General features: G+C 37.5%; 1 protein-coding gene across 1 annotated transcript; it reads left to right on the forward strand.

Annotated features, from left to right (window-relative positions):
* The first annotated feature begins 453 nt into the window (after positions 1–453).
* SP6 (Sp6 transcription factor) lies at positions 454–22,512 on the forward strand. The gene is made up of 2 exons (XM_053693886.1): positions 454–1,181; positions 19,453–22,512. Exon 2 carries the CDS (start codon positions 19,483–19,485, stop codon positions 20,500–20,502), a length of 1,020 nt encoding a protein of 339 aa, XP_053549861.1. The 5' UTR covers positions 454–1,181; positions 19,453–19,482; the 3' UTR covers positions 20,503–22,512.

Raw genomic sequence — 22,512 nt, forward strand, 5'->3', positions numbered from 1 at the left:
GCTTTATTTCTTGTGATAAAACAGCATGTTTTAGTTTATACAAATATTATTTTATCTTTTCCTTTTATTATTTTGTTTTTCATTATTATAAAACCTGCAAAAGACGTTCTGTTCTTATTTCATTCAAACTTCATATATTACTTCCTGGCTGTGTATGCCATAGTCTGTGAGACTCTTTATTTTGGGCACATCCTGCAGTAACAAATATCTTACAGGTAATCCTCAAATCCTTCTTCCTTTCTTGTGTGTTTGAGGTGTCTGCCGGCAGACACACCTATTCTTTAATGAGTTAAACTTCACAGGATGCAGCTCTGCCAGCTGCAACTGCTTCCTCTGCATCAAAGGGTTAAAGTCTTAACAGAGGTGAGTGGGGGAGGAGCCCAGTTGGGAAAAAGGCAGAGGTGCAGGCTGGAAAGTTTAGGTGTGAGAGAAGCAACCGGTGACAGAGCTGATCGCAGGAGATCCCATAAGACTCACAGGCTGATTGCAGGATGGCACAGCGCTACTGATCTTGTATCTGAGAGAGGTTATAGGACTGACAGACATCTAAAGACTGCTGATCACAAAGTCCCCAAATGACTGACTGCTCATCTCAGGATAGGTAAAAGCTATTTATTATTTATGGCCTCGGGATTTATTTTTGGCAACTGATAACGTTTCCATAGCCTGCTGCTGATTTTAGGAATTATCATGCAACTAGTCAAAGGTACACCCCATGCGCTGGATTGAACAGGATCTATAAATTGTCAATAGGATCCAGTTTATCGATACCAGGGAATCAGATGCTTCGTTTACGCAACAGTTTTCTGAGCACAAATGTATGAAGGGAACTTGTTTCTGGAAGTGAATATCCTCCTGACATATAGTCCGTGTTTGATCACAGAATCTGCTGAGGTTTGCTGCTAACCCATAGACACCTCAGGCTGTCACATCATCTATACATAGGATGTCTACAGGTTACTGATATCGTCAGAATCCTTCACTACTGACTGAAACGCCCCACATGAGATAAACTGATTGCCCAAGTGTGCAGATATCTCTAACTTCTGACACTAACAAACTGAGAGTTACAATGATTCTGATTTCAGGATGTTCCTAGGCTGCTGAGCACTGGCGATCATAAAAAGCTCCTGACTGCTGCTTTTAGGATATTCCCAGAATCCTCTACACAGATTGAAAAGGTAGGTGTATGAGTAATATAATGATTTTGTGCTTTACTTGTGATTGTGATACAAATATAGGATATGTAAACTGACTTGTGCTTTACCTAGACGTGTACATATTATATATATATGTGTGTGTGGATTTAAAAGGAAGAAGTAATAGCTTGAATATTTCTTTACTATCCCCCTTATAAACGTGCTATGGAACACCCAATAATTTATTTTAGAGATTATTAACAATTTGGGACTAAATGAATTACCACCCCTGGCTTTGGTGATTAACCCATAGCAGAGATTTTTAAAACAATTATGGCAGGAACTCATTTCTTAGCAGAACAGTATAGTTCTATGTCCATTTAAAGACAGCGAGTATGGATGCTATGAAATGAAAATCCTTTACTGTACAGATCAACCTATACAAATTTAGCTTATAGCACTTTCTAAATAATTTTGCTGTTGTATTTCCACTTACATTTTTGTTTTTTTATGAAGAGAAATGAACATTAAAAACAGAACGTGTGTATACAAATTAACTATTTATCATAAATACAATATATTCAATAAACCCATTAATTTAGGAATTCCTGGGATTTGCATACGGCTTTGTGCAACTTGGTGTTCTGTAACATTAAAATATGTTTTATATAGACAAGCAGCATGCACCAAATGTTATTAATAATGCACAGGGCTATAAAGATTTCACACACAGATCTATAGCAATCATTACTGATTTAATAACATAAACCTCTGTGGAAATTTAGATTCTAGGTGAATTTTCCAATCACCAAATACTCTGTATTTTATTAGTCTCCAAATCTAGTCCTTGATGGATAATAAAAAAGATTAGACTTGGAGGAGGTGAGCTGATACCTACCTCAGTAAATTTGAGCCTCTACTGCTCCAGAATAGATGGGGGTCCTACTTTGGGCCAGAAAAACACTAAGTGATTAATTATATACTAAAGCATAACATTATATTTGTCAAAAGTGTTATTGTATCAACAAGTTTCCATGCATATCTGTAATTAAAGGGAAATTGCACATATTTTTTTTTCTTTGTTCCACCTAAGGTAGGTTGTAGGTAAAAAAATAATAATTTTATTTTAGGTTTTTTAAATGCCTGTTCTTGCATTGAATACATAGTCTATTATTCCCAGGCTCCAGGAGACTTAACAAATACAGCTGTAAGAATTGTCCCTGGCAGCCAATGAGAATTAATACTGCAGTGCGCAACACACATATCCTTCTAATTCCATTTTATAGCCCAACTTTTAAACGGACATGAAAGTGCAGAATGCTCTGTGTTAGAGCATTTAATTATTTCACTAATAAAACTGTGTGTTAAACTCTTGAAAAGGGGTTAAATACATAGTTAAAGTCATCTCCAAAGCATCAATGCACTGTTGTGACTTAGATGAAAACATCTGGTGAGTCAATGACAAAAGGCACATTGTCATAGCCACTAATCACAAACTCGGTTCCAATAACGCATTGCTGCCCCTGAGCCTATCTAGGTATGTTTTTCAACAAAGTAAATTTGATAATAACAGTAGATTTTAAATTTGCGCTTTCTATCTGAACCAGTTAAATTTTTATTTTATGTCCCTTTAACCTTTTTAAAATAGAGGTATTTTGAAATATTTTTTTGTTATTATTAAAGGGACATTATTGCATCATACATATCAAGTAAATTTTGCATTGCAATATATCTATATATAAAATAACAATTCAATGCTGTCAAATTCATTTTCCTCTGAAAGGCCTGTGGAGCATGATTGCATCTCTCTTGCTGCAGCCAGTTACACTGACTCTGATTCAGCAATCACTATAAATGATGTTTCAAGGTTACAGTTCTGGACCCAGCAGGAAAGTGTTACAGGCTCTTTTGGGGCCATTTAAAAACACCAAACATGAACCTTAAATTATAGGAAAATCATGCAAAATAAATAACGAAAGGATAGTGCAAAGTTTGTTTTACAACACATAAACATTTTGAGCCAGATTACAAGTGGAGCGCTAATTAACGATCCCGTTCGAGTTTTAACTTCGCTAGAAGTAAGCTTTTTGTGCGCGACGGGTTGCACTCGTATTATGAGTTGAATGTAAAATGTTTTCACTTGCGTGCTAGAACAACACACGTAAATCCAAACTTAGGATATCACTTGCAATAATGTATTCCCCCATATAACTCAATGGAGCAAAAACAGTAGGGAAAAAACCTAACACCCTATTCGCATGCAAACACGATCCCATATTCTCAAGTGTGCTAGCCCGACATGAAAATATTAATATTTTACATTTTTAAACGTTCTTCACATAGAAGAATATGTTTTATTTATTTATAAATACATATATATATATATATATGATTTTTTTTTGCACAAATATATATATCAGAAGAGAGGCAGATATATATAGGAATATTGATTTACAAATACATAGAAAATGTTCCTTTATGTGAAGGATTGGAATGTAAAATATATGTACAGTAAATACACAGTATAACACTTTATTAAATATGAATATTGCATAAATATGATTATACATGCTTTCAGCTACTTAACTGCAGGGCTCCAATGCACTTATATATATATATATATATATATATATATATATATATATATATATATATATGTCTATATAGATTGTAAGTTCCCACGGGGACAAGGCCCTCAATTCCCCCTGTATTTGTTTGTTAAACTTTGTCTGGTGGCTTTTATATTGTACTGTACTGTACATTTATCTTTGTACCCATGTACAGCGCTGCGGAATCTGTTAGCGCTTTATAAATAAGGAGGAATAATAATAATAATATTAATATATATGTACATATGTATTTATATGTTTATATATGTATATATGTCTGTAAATACATATGTACACACATATTAACACATATATATGTAGGCACACTCTGCAATCCCACATCTCCAAACTAAAAAAGAAAGAAAGCAAAAGTTTAAAACTATCCAAAAAACCTTATTTAGAAATATTTTTAAAAAAAATCCATAGCATGTAAAAACATGAAGTGTAGGTTACAAGCCTGTAACCAAGTAAGAACAACAGCCAAACATGTTTTGGGCCAAGTCTCAACCCTTGTTTACTGGCATATATATATATATACATACATATATATCTTTAGACATGTGTATGTATGTATCTCTGTGTTAAAGCCCTTTGCTTGCTTTTTTTTAACACCTGAGACCTCATATTTTTGAGCCTTTATAACTTTTGTGTGCAATACTTGTTTTAATAATTTTTAATATATGAGCCTCTATTTATCAAGGTCTGGGGGACCTGATCCGACAGTGCAGATCAGGTCCGCCAGACCTCGCTGAATACGGAGAGCAATACGCTCTCCGTATTCAGCATTGCACCAGCAGCTCACATTGCAACGCCGCCCCCTGCAGACTTGCGGCCAATAGGCCACCAGCAGGGGGGTGTCAATCAACCCAATCGTACTCGATCGGGTTGATTTCGGCCGATGTCTGTCCGCCTCAGAGCTCAGGCGGACAGGTTATGCAGCAGCGGTCTTTGTGACCGCTGCTTCATAACTGCTTGCCAGAAACACGGCGCATCAAGCTCCATTCGGAGCTTGATAGATAGGCCCCATGGTGTTATTGTGAGTGTATCTATACTTTATAATATATTTTTGATGTGTTTTGTGACACTTTTTTGTTTCGCGAAACAGTTAACCAAAGCTCTGAGGACGCGGTAATCATTCTAGTGTAACTTGTAATATGAGCGGAAAACCTGACGAGCACAAACAGCCGCGATAAACGTGTAGTAGAGAGGGTGCTGCTGCAGGAAACGTCCGTCGGGTAAGTGGGAAGAGAAAGAAACAGACCCACTCAGGAGAAGGGGGAAGTGTGGAGCCAGCCCAAGGGAGCGGTGGACAGCCGCAAAACAACAAAAAAGGAAACAGGCGGCTACTGAGCTATTGAATAAAGAGGTGATTTATTTCCAAATAGAAATAGATGGTAGACAAAAAGCCAAAACTACAAATATGACACAACAAACCAGGGAGGGAAACAGCAGACTTACATGTTTCGCGCAGACTAGCGCTTAATCATAGAAGCTTCTATGATTAAGTGCTAGTCTGCGCGAAACATGTAAGTCTGCTGTTTCCCTCCCTGGTTTGTTGTGTCATATTTGTAGTTTTGGCTTTTTGTCTACCATCTATTTCTATTTGGAAATAAATCACCTCTTTATTCAGTAGCTCAGTAGCCGCCTGTTTCCTTTTTTTTTAGCCGCGATAAACCCCTTATCGATTCACGTGTAACCCTTAACACGCCACTCAATCTTACCATTTATGGGGAAATATATTTTGCTAGTGTCCCTTTAAAAGGTCCAGCAGACATAACTCCATTTTAAGTTACAATTGGGGCCAAACTTTCTTATCAGGAATTTATTAAAAGGACTGGGAGCCATAATCTCACTTTTTTTCCTTTTGGTGTTCCTTAACAACTATGATAATGTTTTACAACATGTACATAAAGGTTGAGGAAGCTATCTCTGTAATAGTATTCAAATAGTCGATAATATGCATCTTACTGGAACCATGTCTGTATGTAATAAATATATATTTACCGGACTGACTATCTGCATTAGCAGGGATAGGCACAGACAAAGGCTGTGGCGGACATTTTCCAAAGTACAGACCTTAGTGAAGGAGACCAAGGTACATTTGAAATTAAAAACATTATTTTATAGTGCTTGTTGTTATTATACTGATGCAGACACTACTGTTCCTATAACCAACCCTCCTCTGGCTATACCCATGAGCCAGTGTCACTACTGTGTCATTATATAGTGCTGGGTGTTATTATACTGATGCAGATACCACTGATCCTATAACCAGCCCTCCCCTGGCAATAACCATGACCCAGTGTCACTAGTACTGTGTCTTTGTATAGTGATAGGTGTTATTATACTGATGCAGATACCACTGATTCTATAACCAGCCCTCCCCTGGCTATATCCATGAGCCAGTGTCACTACTGTGTCATTATATAGTGCTGGGTGTTATTATACTGATGCAGATACTACTGATTCTATAACTAGTCCTCCTCTGGCTATACCCATGTGCCAGTGTTACTACTGTGTCGTTATATATTGCTGGGTGTTATTATACTGATGCAGATGCCACTGATTTTATAACCAGCCCTCCTCTGGTTATACCCCTGTGCCAGTGTCACTACTGTGTCTTTGTATAGAGCCGGGTGTTATTATACAGATGCAGATACACATCCAGTATTTCACTCAGGCTTTATTCCATAACTTATCACCCAATATCGCTAGCAGTCTCTTGACAAGCCACTAACTTTATTCACACTACATATTTTTGTATTCCTATTATTTAATCAGAAATAAAAGATATTCTAAGGTTGTGGCGTACACTGTAAGGGCTAGTCACGGACACCAATGTCCATGTACGGACACCTTGCCTATCCCTGTGCATTAGTCTAGCACTAGTAAGAAATTGAAATGAATTAGATATTAGCTGGAATTCTTCTTGGCATATAACATTTTCTCGTCTGACTTGTAACTTTTTTACTGACTGGCAAACTATAACGACATCACTCTTGCTACTTGCCGGCTCTCGATATCCCAGCCCAGCTAAAGTGATATTCTGGGATTTTTCAAGATCATAACATGTATGAGTGCAAACAAAGGTAACCTCAAAGCTAAAATTAAGTGTTCACAATGGTAACAAGAGTACAGGTGGTGGATCTCAGATTCTGCTAATAATTCTTGACTTTATTTCCATAAAATACCCTTTTTCCTTTTTTTTTAATTTTTCCCTTTGTCTTGAGTAGAGAACTGGACATGTAAACAAGCAGATTTAGGGCAGCTGGCACCTTTTGATGTTTAAGGGTGCTATAATAATGAATAGTGTATGCCCTCTAGTTCTACCACTAGCAATGTTTCTGTAGTGAGATATGTATAGACATACAAATCATATTATAATTAGTGTGACTGAAGTTAGTTTTGTTTGGAAAATGGTATAGTGATTGGTAACAAACTGGTAATTCCAGTTGTAATCCAGCTGCTGGGGGCTAATATTGAAAGGCAGCATACAGTCTCCCAGAAGCTTTTTATTTATAAGATTTATTGTAAAACTAATAAGATCGAAAACCTACACACACACACACATATGTATGCACTTATTCAGTCTCTTAAAAATACCTGTATAGTCTCACACAGCACTTACAGCAAATACATTAAAGGGATAGTATAGTCAAAATTAAAGTTTTATGATTCAGATAGAGCATGCAATTATAAGCAACTTCCTAATTTACTCCTATTACCAATTTTTCTTTGTTCTCTTGGTATTTTTATTTTAAAAAGCTGGAATGTAAGCTTAGAAGCCGGCCCATTTTTGGTTCAGCACCTGGGTAGCGCTTTCTGATTTGTGTCTAAATGTAGCCATCTGGGGGTCGATCCGATATAGATCGTAGTTTGCGGCGCAAGCGAGGGAACCCACGTCGCCCGCAGTTTCAGCTCGCAACTCGAGCTATCCCATATATGTCGCCGTCAGATGCTAACGTGCCGTAAGTCTGACAAACCAGCGATGTCCAGAAATCTGCGCAAGTACAAATTTCTGGCGTCGCCAGTGACTTGCGGCACGTTAGAAACTGCCGGCCCCTACAAAACCTGACTAAAGTCTAAATCACCCGCACTGTCTAACACTCCTCCCTAACATAGCCCGACACGTCTAACACGCCTCCCTAACATAGCCCGACACGTCTAACCCTCTATCCGCTATCCCCCCTCACTAGCCTAACAATAAAATATGTATTAACCCCTAAACCGCCGCTCCCGGAGCCCGCCGCTACCTAATAAAGTTATTAACCCCTAAACCGCCGCCAGCTATATTAAATCTATAACCCCCTAAAGTGAGCCCCTAACACCGCCGCCATCTACCTTACTTACCCCCTAAAGTGAGCCCCTACCCCGCCGCTATCTATTTTAAAATTATTAACCCCTAATCTAATCCCCCTACCCCGCCGCCATCTATATTAAATTATTTAACCCCTAAAATACTAAACTATCCCTACCACTAAACCTAAGTCTAACCCTACAAATAGCCCTGATAAGGGCTTTTTGCGTGGCATTGCCCCAAAGTAACAGCTCTTTTGCCAGCCCTTAAAAGGGCTTTTGGAGAGGCTTTGTCACAAAGTAAACTGCTCTTTTGCCTACAATCTACATCCCCCTACACCGCGGCCACGTATAATAAATGTATTAACCCCTAATCTAATCCCCCTACACCGCCGCCAGCTATATTAACTATATTAACCCTAATTATATTAGGGTTAATATAGTTATTATATTATATATATTAACTATATTAACCCTAATTATATTAGGGTTAATATAGTTAATATCGTTATTATATTATATATATATTAAGTATAATAACCCTATCTAACTCTAGCATCCTAACTAAACTCTTATTAAAATAAATCTAATATTAATATTATTAATTAAAATATTCCTATTTAAATCTAAATACTTACCTATAAAATAAACCCTAAAATAGGCGGCGGAGGAGCGAAGGAAGAAGATTGAAGATGCCGATTTGCTTGAAGACATCGCCGATGGAAGAAGACTCTCTGCCACTTGCTGGAACACATCGCCCGGATGGAAGAAGACTTCACTGCCGCTTGCTTCAAGACATCGCCCGGATGGAAGAAGACTTCACTGCCGCTTGCTGGAACACATCGCCTGGATCGGATGAGGAGTTCGGCCCGGCTGGGTGAATACAAGGTAGGGAGATCTTCAGGGGGGTAGTGTTAGGTTTATTTAAGGGGGGTTTGGGTTAGATTAGGGGTATGTGGGTGGTGGGTTGTAATGTTGGGGGGTGGTATTGTGTGTTTTTTTTGCAGGCAAAAGAGCAGTTTTCTTTGGGGCATGCTCCCACAAAAGGCCCTTTTAAGGGCTGGTAAGGTAAAAGAGCTTTGAACTTTTTTTAATTTAGAATAGGGTAGGGAATTTTTTTATTTTGGGGGGCTTTATTATTTTATTAGGGGGCTTAGAATAGGTGTAATTAGCTTAAAAATCTTGTAATCTTTTTTTTATTTTTTGTAATTTAGTGTTTGTTTGTTTTTGTAATTTAGTTTAGTTTATTTAATTGTATTTTTAGATAGATATTTGTAGTTTATTTAATTTATTGATAGTGTAGGTGTATTTGTAACTTAGGTTAGGATTTATTTTACAGGTAATTGGGTAATTATTTTAACTAGGTAGCTATTAAATTGGTAATAACTATTTAATAGCTATTATACCTAGTTAAAATAATTAACAATTTACCTGTAAAATAAATATAAACCCTAACATAGCTATAATGTAATTATTAATTATATTGTAGCTATCTTAGGGTTTATTTTATAGGTAAGTATTTAGATTTAAATAGGAATATTTTAGTTTATAATATGAATTAGATTTATTTAATAAGAATTTAGTTAGGGGTGTTAGGGTTAGATAGAGTTAATATAGTTAATATAAATACTATAGTAACTATATTAACCCTAATATAATTAGGGTTAATATAGTTAATATATATAATGTAATAACTATATTAACTATAATATACTTAGGGTTAATATAGATAATATAGCTGGCGGCGGGGTAGGTAGATTAAATTAGGGGTTAATAATTTTAATATAGATGGCGGCGGTGTAAGGGGTTCACATTAGGGGATAGATCAGTTAGATGGTGGCGGTTTTAGGGGTTCACATTAGGGGATAGATCAGTTAGATGGTGGCGGTTTTAGGGGCTCACAGTAGGGGGTTAGTTTATGTAGATGGTGGCGGTTTAGGGGTTAAATACTTTATTAGGGATTGCGGCGGGGGATCGCGGTTGACAGGGAGATAGACATTGCGCATGCGTTCGGTGTTAGGTTTATTTTAGAAGATCGCGGTTGACTGGGAGATAAACATTGCGCATGCGTTAGGTGTTATGTTTATTTTAGAAGATCGCGGTTGACAGGGAGATAGATATTGCGCATGCGTTAGGTGTTAGGTTTATTTTAGCAGCCAGTTTAGGGAGTTACGGGGCTCCAATAGTCAGCGTAAGGCTTCTTACGGCTGCTTTTTGTGGCGAGGTGAAAATGGAGTAAGATTTCTCCATTTTCGCCACGTAAGTCCTTACGCTGTATATTGGATACCAAATTGCGCGGGTTTGGTATACCTGCCTATGGCCCAAAAAACTACGGGCGACGGCAGAAATATACGCGCGTAACTTCTAGGTTACGCCGTATATAGGATACCAAACCCGCGCAAATATTGGCGACCCCCTAATCAGCAATCGCTACTCAGGTGCTGAACCAAAAATGGGCTGGCTAATAAGCTTACTTTCCAGCTTTTTAAAATAAATATACCAAGAGAACGAAGAAGAATTGATAATAGGAGTAAATTAGAAAGTTGCTTTAAATTGCCTGCTCTATCTGATTTATGAAAGTTTAATTTTGACTATACTATTCCTTTAAAGGGACATGGAATTCAATTTTTTTTCTTTCATGATTCAGATAGAACATGCAATGTAACAACTTTCCAATTTCATTCTATTATTTGCTTAGTTCACTTGGTATGATTTGTTGAAAAGCATACCTAGGTAGACTCAGGATCAGCAATGCACTACTGGGAACTAGCTGCTTATTGATGGCTGCACATATATGCCTCTTGTATTGGCTCAACCAATGTCTTTGGCAAGCTCCCAGTAGCGCATTACCAAGAAACAAAAAACAAAATTTGATAATAGAAGTAAATTTGAAAGTTGTTTAAAATTGTATTCTCTATCTGAATAATGAAAGAAAAATTTAGGGTTTCATGTCCCTTTTAATAGGGGCGCACAAATTGAGACTAACACTAAAAGCTGGTTAGAATTAAAACTAAATCACAGAATTAATCATTGAGAAGAAGCTCATTATTCTACACACAGACTGTGGAACTGGCAATGAAGAGATGGTTCTTTAAATGTAGTGAATCTACTGGGGAAATACAAGCTGAATAGTGAAAATAATGGATAGGGCTGTAATAACTTAGAAGTCCAACATTTTACTCCATTCTTTTAAAAGTATAGGGCACAGCAGATACCACAGACATGTTTCCTGATTACATTGCATTTCACAAGAGCTGTAGTGAATCTAACCAGGTGTGTTTGGGAAAGTATAAAGTAGGAATTACCAGTTGATTACCATGGATAGATTCTTCCCCAGACAGGCACACAAAGTTACTTTCCCCATAAGTGCCTGATTGATTTCCATAACAAGGCACATGAATGCTGAGGTATAAGGTGCTACGATATAGCATGGTGTTTTGAGGAAGGCCTTCCCTTTTGGAGGGTATTATGCTAGAGTTCAGCTGTTTCATAATGTGTATTTGTATTCTTTTTATTATGCAAGACTATATATACATTTTATAAAAAATAAATTGTCACATGATGGTGGGAAGCTGCAGAAAAAGATGTGCCTCCCTTATAACATGGGCAACTACCCATTGACAGACAGGATAAACTTTCCAATAGAGATTACGTATGTACATATAACTTTATTATTATATTCATGGGATTCTAGGTCATATAACTATTATTTTATGTATTTTATATAAGCCTTCAGCATGCTCCGCTGCCCTCTATACATGTCCCCATGTACAGGGAGTGCAGAATTATTGGGCAAGTTGTATTTTTGAGGATTCATTTTATTATTGAACAACAACCATGTTCTCAATGAACCCAAAAAACTCATTAATATCAAAGCTGAATAGTTTTGGAAGTAGTTTTTAGTTTGTTTTTAGTTATAGCTATTTTAGGGGGATATCTGTGTGTGCAGGTGACTATTACTGTGCATAATTATTAGGCAACTTAACAAAAAACAAATATATACCCATTTCAATTATTTATTTTTACCAGTGAAACCAATATAACATCTCAACATTCACAAATATACATTTCTGACATTCAAAAACAAAACAAAAACAAATCAGTGACCAATATAGCCACCTTTCTTTGCAAGGACACTCAAAAGCCTGCCATCCATGGATTCTGTCAGTGTTTTGATCTGTTCACCATCAACATTGCGTGCAGCAGCAACCACAGCCTCCCAGACACTGTTCAGAGAGGTGTACTGTTTTCCCTCCTTGTAAATCTCACATTTGATGATGGACCACAGGTTCTCAATGGGGTTCAGATCAGGTGAACAAGGAGGCCATGTCATTAGATTTTCTTCTTTTATACCCTTTCTTGCCAGCCACGCTGTGGAGTACTTGGACGCGTGTGATGGAGCATTGTCCTGCATGAATATCATGTTTTTCTTGAAGGATGCAGACTTCTTCCTGTACCACTGCTTGAAGAAGGTGTCTTCCAGAAACTGGCAGTAGGACTGGGAGTTGAGCTTGACTCCATCCTCAACCCGAAAAGGCCCCACAAGCTCATCTTTGATGATACCAGCCCAAACCAGTACTCCACCTCCACCTTGCTGGCGTCTGAGTCGGACTGGAGCTCTCTGCCCTTTACCAATCCAGCCACGGGCCCATCCATCTGGCCAGTCAAGACTCACTCTCATTTCATCAGTCCATAAAACCTTAGAAAAATCAGTCTTGAGATATTTCTTGGCCCAGTCTTGACGTTTCAGCTTGTGTGTCTTGTTCAGTGGTGGTCGTCTTTCAGCCTTTCTTACCTTGGCCATGTCTCTGAGTTTTGCACACCTTGTGCTTTTGGGCACTCCAATGATGTTGCAGCTCTGAAATATGGCCAAACTGGTGGCAAGTGGCATCTTGGCAGCTGCACGCTTGACTTTTCTCAGTTCATGGGCAGTTATTTTGCGCCTTGGTTTTTCCACACGCTTCTTGCGACCCTGTTGACTATTTTGAATGAAACGCTTGATTGTTCGATGATCACGCTTCAGAAGCTTTGCAATTTTAAGAGTGCTGCATCCCTCTGCAAGATATCTCACTATTTTTGACTTTTCTGAGCCTGTCAGTCCTTCTTTTGACCCATTTTGCCAAAGGAAAGGAAGTTGCCTAATAATTATGCACACCTGATATAGGGTGTTGATGTCATTAGACCACACCCCTTCTCATTACAGAGATGCACATCACCTAATTTGCTTAATTGGTAGTAGGCTTTCGAGCCTATACCGCTTGGAGTAAGACAACATGCATAAAGAGGATGATGTGGTCAAAATACTCATTTGCCTAATAATTCTGCACACAGTGTATTTTGCTTGCTACCTTTTGCTGTAAAATACCTTGCTTTTGTTTAAATATTTGTGCTTGTAACACGTTCCCTAAGGAAGCTGAAAAGCAAGTCCTGTAACCTAGGTTACATTCAAATTGCTGCAATTTGCCTAAACCAGCTATATAAAAGACAGTGATTGCTTAGAGCAGAGGACACACTCATACTCACCAGAGTATTTAGGCTATTTTGTTAATCAATAATAAAGTAATATTTTTTATTCTTTTTGAACATTTTATTTTTTTATAGAGGTCTTTTGCAAAAGCTTCCGGGTCTTTTTACTACAAGCTACAGAACCCTAGGATAGCTGAGATAAAGTTTGTGTTCCTTGTTTGGTCCACTTTAAAAGATAACGTCAGGTATCCCCTATGTATGATGCATTTCTATTTATACTGTATGTCTAAACAACTAGAACTTTATATAAAAATATTTTAGAGACCAGGAGAATGGTGCTTTTAATACAGTCCTATTTCTCTGGATCAGGGTTGTTTTTGCAAATAAAAAAACAATTTGCATCATTTAAAGCTACAGTCAACACCAGAATTTTGTTGTTTTAAAAGATAGATAATCCCTTAATTACCCATTCCCGAGTTCTGCATAACCAACACAGTTATAATAATACACTTTTTACCTCTGTGATTACCCTGTATCTAAGCCTCTGCAGACTGCCCCCTTATTTCAGTTCTTTTGACAGACTTGCATTTTAGCCAATCAGTGTTCACTCCTCTGTAAATTCACGTGCATGAGCTCAATGTTATCTATATAAAAAAAAACATGAACTAACACCCTTTACTGGTGAAAAACTGTCAAATGCAGAGGCGGCCTTCAAGGTCTAAGAATTAGCATATGAACCTCCTAGGATTAGCTTTCAACTAAGAATACCAAGAGAACAAAGCAAAATTGGTGATAAAAGTAAATTGGAAAGTTGTTTAAAATTACATGCCTTATTTAAATCATGAAAGTTTTTTTTTTGGACTTGACTGTCCCTTTAAGCTTGCAAAAAAAAAAAATGGAAGCCTTCAAGACAAACCCTTACTTAGGCTGTTTTTGCTTCCAGATTTGCTTCAGTCAGCCAAATCAGATCTTCTCGCTGACTGCTTACAGTATACATATCTATCTAAAGGACAAAGTTGTATCCTATGTGGATTAAAAAAATATCAATTCCTTTATTAGATTAAAACCACAGAGAAAAATAGAAAAGTTACATAGAATCGGTCTTCTGTCTGTCTTATCCACTGCCTTTCTATCCTGCTAGTAAGTTAGGAGAGTTTAAAACATTATAATTTATAAAAAAAAGTGTTGTGTTTGCTATACTGTTAATACTGTGAATACTGTAAATTTAAGTGATGATCTCAAATGAATTCATTTACAGTGCATCACCTCTATATAACTAGTATATGTAGCTATATAAATCTGTCTGTCTAATTTATCTGTCTATCTAATCTCTTTGTCTTTCTGTCTGTCTGTCTATCCTGCTAGTAAGTTAGGACAGTTTAAAACATTATAATTTATAAAAAAAAGTGTTGTGTTTGCTATACTGTTAATACTGTGAATACTGTAAATTTAAGTGATGATCTCAAATGAATTCATTTACAGTGCATCACCTCTATATAACTAGTATATGTAGCTATATAAATCTGTCTGTCTAATCTATCTGTCTATCTAATCTGTCTGTCTTTCTGTCTGTCTGTCTATCCTGCCAGTAAGTTATGACAATTTAGAATCTTTGCATTATAATTAAAGGGACATTAAACCCATTTTTTTTATTTCATGATTAAGATAAATAATACAATTTTAAACAACATTCCAATTTACTTCTATTATCTAATTTGCTTCATTATTTAGATATCCTTTTTTGAAGAAATAGCAATGTGCATGGGTGAGCAAATCACACGAGGCATCTATGTGGAGCCACCAATCAGCAGCTTCTGAGCCTATCTAGATATGCTTTTCAGCAAAGGATATCAAGAGAATGAAGCAAATTAGATAATAGAAGTAAATTAGAAAATTGTTTAAAATTGCATTCTCTTTCAAAATCATGAATGAAAAAAATGTGTGTTTAATGTCCCTTTAACCCCTTGAGTGCTAACGACAGCTCTGAGCCATCACAGAGTTTCCCACTCTGGTGCTAACGACGGCTCAGAGCCGTCGCTAGCACTCTCCCACATTGAGGGAGATCTGGGGGCTCCCACCCGCTCCTACCCCCTGCGATCGTGCCTATGAAGTGACAGGCATCGTCGGGGCTTCACGTTTTGTGTGGTGATGTCACGCACAATGACGTGATGACATCACCGCGCAACTTTATTAACAAGTAACAATAGAAAGTATAGGGAAAGGGGGCATGCTGCTTAGACGCCTGTATCTCAGGCATCTAAGCAGCTACAGACACCCAAGACCCACCATTGGAAAGGTAATCGCCTAACATTTCCAACAGTGTAAGTCTTGGGGATCTGAAGAAAAATATCTAAAAGTTAAGAAAAAAAAATTCAAAAATAAAAATTTAAAAAAAAAACTTCAATCACCTTAGCACCCAGGTAGGAAAGTGCTTAGCACTCAAAGGGTTAAGCAAAAAAGGGACATTATGGACAAAATTTAAATGTACATAGATGAATTACATCTTTGAATAGAAACATATTTGCAATATACATGTATTATAAAAGTTATCACTGTTTTAATGTTAACATTTTTCTCTGCATGTGCATGTGAAGCAGTTAGATATCTCAGTGCACCAGCATTTTAAATACTGCAGCTGCTCAGAACATCAGTGGGGCTTGTATCATGTCAGCAATTAAACACTTTTGGCCTAGATTACAAGTGGAGCGCTAATTTATTGCTCGTCTGTAAACGGGCAAATTCATCCGTTTACGGGCGCACAATAAATAACCAGCCATTACAGTGGTAGCAATTAGCGCTCAAAAAATTAACCAGAGGTCAGACCTCTGGTTAATTTTTAAAATGTTGCCCAATTGCCCCTAAATACAGTGTAGTGTGCCTTTTTTAAATAAAAAAAAAATATGAGCATCTTTTTAAAGAAAAAAAAAAAAAAAAAAAAAAACAGTTTTTAGGTGTAAACGTGAGCAGGTCTGGGGTGTTAGAAAATAAAAAAAACATACTAAAAATTGTCTTTAAATTGCAGTCTCTAGGGAATTGTGTGTTCCCAGTAAACATATATGTTTATACTTATATACATATATATATATATATGTGTATATACACATATAAACACATAAATATATATTTATATATACATATATATTTAACCTTTGCTGCCCATCGCTGCGCAACTTACCCCCTTCACTGTGCTAGGTTCTCATGCCGTGTCTCACGGCATGAAAACAAGGTTTCCATTGGAGCCTATGGAAGTGCACTCTCGTGAGTGCCGTGTTCGCATTGTACTTAACTTGTAATACCAGCACACATTTGCGTGCGCTGGTATTACTGAGTGGAGCGCAAATATTGTGCTCAGGTAAGTGATATTTTGCGCTCCACTCGTAATCTGGCACTTAGTCATTACCAGATAGTACAAGCACCTTAGGCTCTCTGATAAAGTGCTGTGTTTAAAATGCTGGTGCACGTGCATAATTAAATACACATTTGAATCAGCTATAGCTTTTATTACAAGCAGTTTACAGTATACTACAAAAATTCTTCTATTCAAAAACTTAAATGCATCCATGTGGATTCCAATTTTGTCTGGAATGCCCTTTAAAGGGACACTAAACCCATTTTTTTTCTTTCATGATTCAGATAGAGCATGCGATTTTAAGCAACTTTCTAATTTACTTCTATTATCATTTTTTTCTTCATTCTCTTGCTATCTTTATTTGAAAAAGAAGGCATCTAAGCTAAGGAGTCAGTCATTTTTTTGTTCAGTACCATGGACAGCACTTTTTTTTATTGGTTCTGTCCAATTAGCAAGGACAATCCAAGTTGTTCACCAAAAAAGGGCCGGCATCTAAACTTACAGTCTTACTTTTCAAATAAAGATACCAAGAGACTGAAAAAATTTGATAATAGGAGAAAATTAGAAAGTTGCTTAAAATTGCATGCTCTATCTGAATCATGAAAGAAAAAATGTGTGTTCAGTGTCCCTTTAAGAGATGATATCAATGAATATAACTAATAAAATATATGTAACCAAACAGATTTCTTTGTGGCCGAGTTCCAAAATACTGGAAGGTTAAGTTATGAGTTCTTTTAGGTCTGACCAGTGGTTTAAATAATTTGGTCTATTGGCCAATGGCCTGTGCTCATTTAGGGAAATTCTTATATAACAGTTAAATGGACATAAAGATGAGCCATTCTGCTGCATAGAAGCCACTAATTGCCATGCTGAAAAGAAACAGAAACTTAAAGGAACAGTGTGGTATAAAATTCGTTTCCAGTGACTTGTTATACCAGCTGCAGAGTATACAATGTATGTATAATTGTTCATTTAGGTTTATTTTTCTATATGAAATAACATTTTTTCTAGTTGAAACCACAACTAAAATGGGCTGATATTTTAACAGGCATCTTTATTATTATTTATATGCACAATGGCCTTCTTATATTTTCTCTGTCACATTACACAAAGATCAGTACTTACAGAGAGCAATAGAACGTTAACATTTTAAAATCTGTCTCTTTAACCCCAAGCTAGGAGTGTAATTTCTTTGGCAGCTTCATGTCTACATAGCTTGTCTATAACCAGTACTTAAAGTGAATGAGACAGAGTATACAATTTAAAAAAAGTTTATTTTATCAAATTTGCTACATTCCAATTGTATTCTTTGTTGAAGAGATACCTAAGTAGGCACCTGGAGGGAATAGTGCTGCCATCTAGTACTCTTGCATATGGATATCAGTTTTGCAAAACTGCTGTCATATAGTGCTCCAGAAATGGGCTGGCTCCTAAGCTTATGTCCCTGCTTTTCAGCAAAAGATACCAAGAGTACAAATAAAATTTGATAATAGAGGTAAATGAGAAACTTGTTTATGATTGCATGCTCTCTGTGAATCATAATAGGCACATTTTGGGTTTCCTATCACTTTAAAGTACTGAAATGTTCAGTATAGATGTTTTTTAACAATTGTTAAGAACAGCTATTTCAAATGACAAAATAAAGGTATATGAGCTATTTGTAAACAATTTAATACACTCCAGCAGAAAAAATGGATCGCTGGGAACACATTAAGGGGAGAAAATGTTACAGTACAATGTCCCTTTAAGCTTTGTGCAGATGTGCAGTTTCTCTCTTTCTTACACATGACAAGCTTAGAGTTTGCTCCCATAGAGAATATTGATGCAGACATTTTTTTCTTGTTGTATTCTCCTTTAACCTAGTTAAAAACTAAACAAACAGTGCCACATAAGCTAAAATAGTAAGGTTGTATCTTTAATATACAAAACTGAAACATGTTTGTTTATGTATTTATTGTAATTTATTTATTTTAAGTAGAGTATTGGCACTAAAGTGATGCATTTAGCTGATAAATTACTGCTTCCATGTCCCTGTGCTTTTTATCATGCTGTTATGCAGATCACTTGATATACATTGCTACCAAATGTAAATATGTATTAAATAAAGATATACATAATATAGATTTATAGTGTTATTTGGTAACAGAATTTACATTGTGTTTTTGCAGGGATTTAATTTCAAGCCCCTGGATTCTATGACCCCAATATCCTTGGGGTCTCTCTCAACCTCTACTTTGTTAGAGCTCAGACAATAATTACTGTAATTTGCATCCTTCAGCCCTTTAATATAGCTGCCGGCTCCTGGGATATTTAGGATGAAAGATAAACTATATTTACATTTCCTCTGTGTATTTAAAAACATCTAATCAGGGCGGGAGACATAGGAGTCTGGCCTCTCTCTTTTTCATACTTTGGAAACACTTGGCTCCAGATTGGAGCTTTAGGAAATCTGTAGCACTCAGGGCAGGACGGGGTAGGCAGAATATCACAGTAAAGTAAACACTTCTTGTACCAGAGATTGGTTTAGTTTCTCCAAACATTTTATGTAAATCACTTCTCAAATTCTCACATTCTCTCATTCTTTATCCTACAGATAATATTTTCTTGGTGATCACCCTCTGCAATGCTCACTGCTGTATGCTCCTCTCTGGGTAACCAGCCATCAGAGGCTCCTGGCTCTCCCTCCTCTTCTGAACTCTCTCTGAAACCATACAATCATCCTACAGACGCTGATTCAGCCCATTCCCTGCAGCCTGACTCTGTCCAGGAGCTCCAGTATCCTCCTGCTGAGCGCTATACATCCCTAACATCTGTGAGAGGGCCCTGCCAGAGTTTTGCAGGCCGTGAATCATCAGAGAACAACCCATTCCCTAAATTCTTGCATCCACCCTTTGAGATGTCTCACCCATATGAGCAGTGGATAAGACCACCAGCTCCAGGAAACTCTGGGGAAGAGGGAGGTGTTCCTCCTTGGTGGGATCTTCATGCCACTTCCAGTTGGGTTGATTTGCAAACTGGTGCTGGTGGATTTCCTGCTCCTTCATCACACCAGGCATCTTCAGGAGGGTACAGTTCTGAGCTATGCATGCCACCAACTCACATGCTGCCTTCTACTCCTCACCTCATGGGAGTATTGGACCCCACTCTAGAATCCCATCCCACTGACCAAGGCTCAGATGGCTCTCCTCGTCCCAAAGGAGCCAGACGAGCCTTGCCACGAAGTGCTGCACAGGCTGCCTGCCGTTGCCCCAACTGTCAGGAAGCAGAACGTGTGGGCACAGGTGCAGAGGGAGCTAAGCGGAAAATTTTTCATAACTGCCATATACCAGGCTGTGGAAAAGCATATGCTAAGACTTCTCACTTGAAAGCACACTTACGGTGGCACAGTGGAGACCGACCATTTGTTTGCAACTGGCTTTTCTGTGGCAAGAGGTTTACAAGGAGTGATGAACTGCAGAGGCACCTACAGACCCACACAGGGGCAAAAAAATATCCCTGCCCTTCTTGTAGCCGAGTCTTTATGCGGAGTGATCACCTCACTAAACACATGAAAACCCATGACAGTGAGAGTCGGGGGGCTGCAGAATCCTCAAGCAAAACAAAGAGTGAACCAGAGGAGAATAGTCAAACACAGCCAAACTGACAACCTAATTTTACAACTATCAACACTGGAGTGTGTAGGCTGTTTCTTCTGTGAAACTTTGGTCTGCCCCCACTAATAAAATGCAGGACTGCAAACAAATGTGGGATGCTGTAATGTATTAATTTATTTTGTAGATAGTATACGTTACGTGCCTTAAACCTTCATAATGTGTGCAACAGATTGGACTTACACACTACTGTATTAAAACAAAAAGATCTACAAAGGCTTAAATTCAGATTTTTGTTGTTACCACCAGGTAGTAATAGTTAATAGCAATGTTTTATAGGTAAATGTTTTCAGGCTAAATCCATAAATCAAGAAGCGGTGTAGTCACAAGATGTGTAATGCAGGGTGCAGTGCTATTAAAGGGTATGAGATGATTAGAGATGAACATTAGCTAAGGTAAAGGGGTACAGTGTGGTACAATGTGGTAAGAAGTGCAGGTTCATTGTTAGATTAATTAACATCAACTCAAGTTGCATTGTTAAAACAGAGGTACAATGTGTGGTCTATATGGTAAAGAAGTCATCTAAAGCTTAGGTTTAAGTGTAGGTGCAATGTGAGGTCTATATGGTAAAGACGCAATCTAAAGCTTAGGTTTTAGTGTAGGTGCAATGTGAGGTCTATATGGTAAAGAAGTCATCTAAAGCTTAGGTTTTAGTGTAGGTGCAATGTGAGGTCTATATGGTAAAGATGTTTTCTAAAGCTTAGGTCTTAGTGTAGGTGCAGAGTGTGGTCTATATGGTAAAGAGGCCATCTAAACCTTAGGTCTTTAGTGTAAGTTCAATGCGTAGTCTATATGGTAAAGACGCAATCTAAAGCTTAGGTTTTAGTGTAGGTTCAATGCGTAGTCTATATGGTAAAGACGCAATCTAAAGCTTAGGTTTTAGTGTAGGTGCAATGTGAGGTCTATATGGTAAAGAAGTCATCTAAAGCTTAGGTTTTAGTGTAGGTGCAATGTGAGGTCTATATGGTAAAGAGGTTTTCTAAAGCTTAGGTCTTAGTGTAGGTGCAGAGTGCGGTCTATATGGTAAAGAGGACATCTAAACCTTAGGTCTTTAGTGTAGGTTCAATGCGTAGTCTATATGGTAAAGACGCAATCTAAAGCTTAGGTTTTAGTGTAGGTTCAATGCGTAGTCTATATGGTAAAGACGCAATCTAAAGCTTAGGTTTTAGTGTAGGTGCAATGCGTGGTCTATATGGTAAAGACGCAATCTAAAGCTTAGGTTTTAGTGTAGGTGCAATGCGTGGTCTATATGGTAAAGACGCAATCTAAAGCTTAGGTTTTAGTGTAGGTGCAATGCATGGTCTATATGGTAAAGAGACCATCTAATGCTTAGGTTTTAGTGTAGGTGCAATGCATGGTCTATATGGTAAAGAGACCTTCTAATGCTTAGGTTTTAGTGTAGGTGCAATGCGTGGTCTATATGGTAAAGAGGCAATCTAAAGCTTCGGTTTTTAGTGGAGGTAGATAGAGCAGGAACCAGAGAGAAGTAGATAGTTGTGTTATCCAATCTAAAATGGAAGATAGGATGCAGAATTAGAAAGAAAAAGAAACAAGAGGGTGTAGTTTTAGTGAAGATAGCGAGAACAGCCTGCAGTGTTAGCTAAGAAAGGAGCACGTACTGACAGCATTATTAGTAGGGGGAGTGCATATTATATAGCTGTGGGAGAGAGAAAATGGGGCACAAGTAATGCTAGCATAGGAAAGTTCAGATGCAGTTTTTGTAGACAGTGCTTGAGCAGAGATTTTTCTATATAATCATTTTTTCATTATTCATTTTCTTTTTGATTCTTATCTAACCATGTAGTTTATTTTAACATTCCCCGGTGCCTCATAGCTATAACCAGGGGGCATATGAGCTGTCAAGATGTCATATGAACACATCCCTCTCTGCTCTCCCTCGTTAAACTAAGGGTGGGGGGCCACCCCTCCCACTTACAGACTCTCCCTTTGTTATGGGGGGGGATATGCCTATAAAAGTGGGTGGGGAGGAACACTGGAAGAGA

Source organism: Bombina bombina, chromosome 1 (assembly GCF_027579735.1).
Source record: "Bombina bombina isolate aBomBom1 chromosome 1, aBomBom1.pri, whole genome shotgun sequence".
Lineage (NCBI taxonomy): Eukaryota > Metazoa > Chordata > Amphibia > Anura > Bombinatoridae > Bombina > Bombina bombina.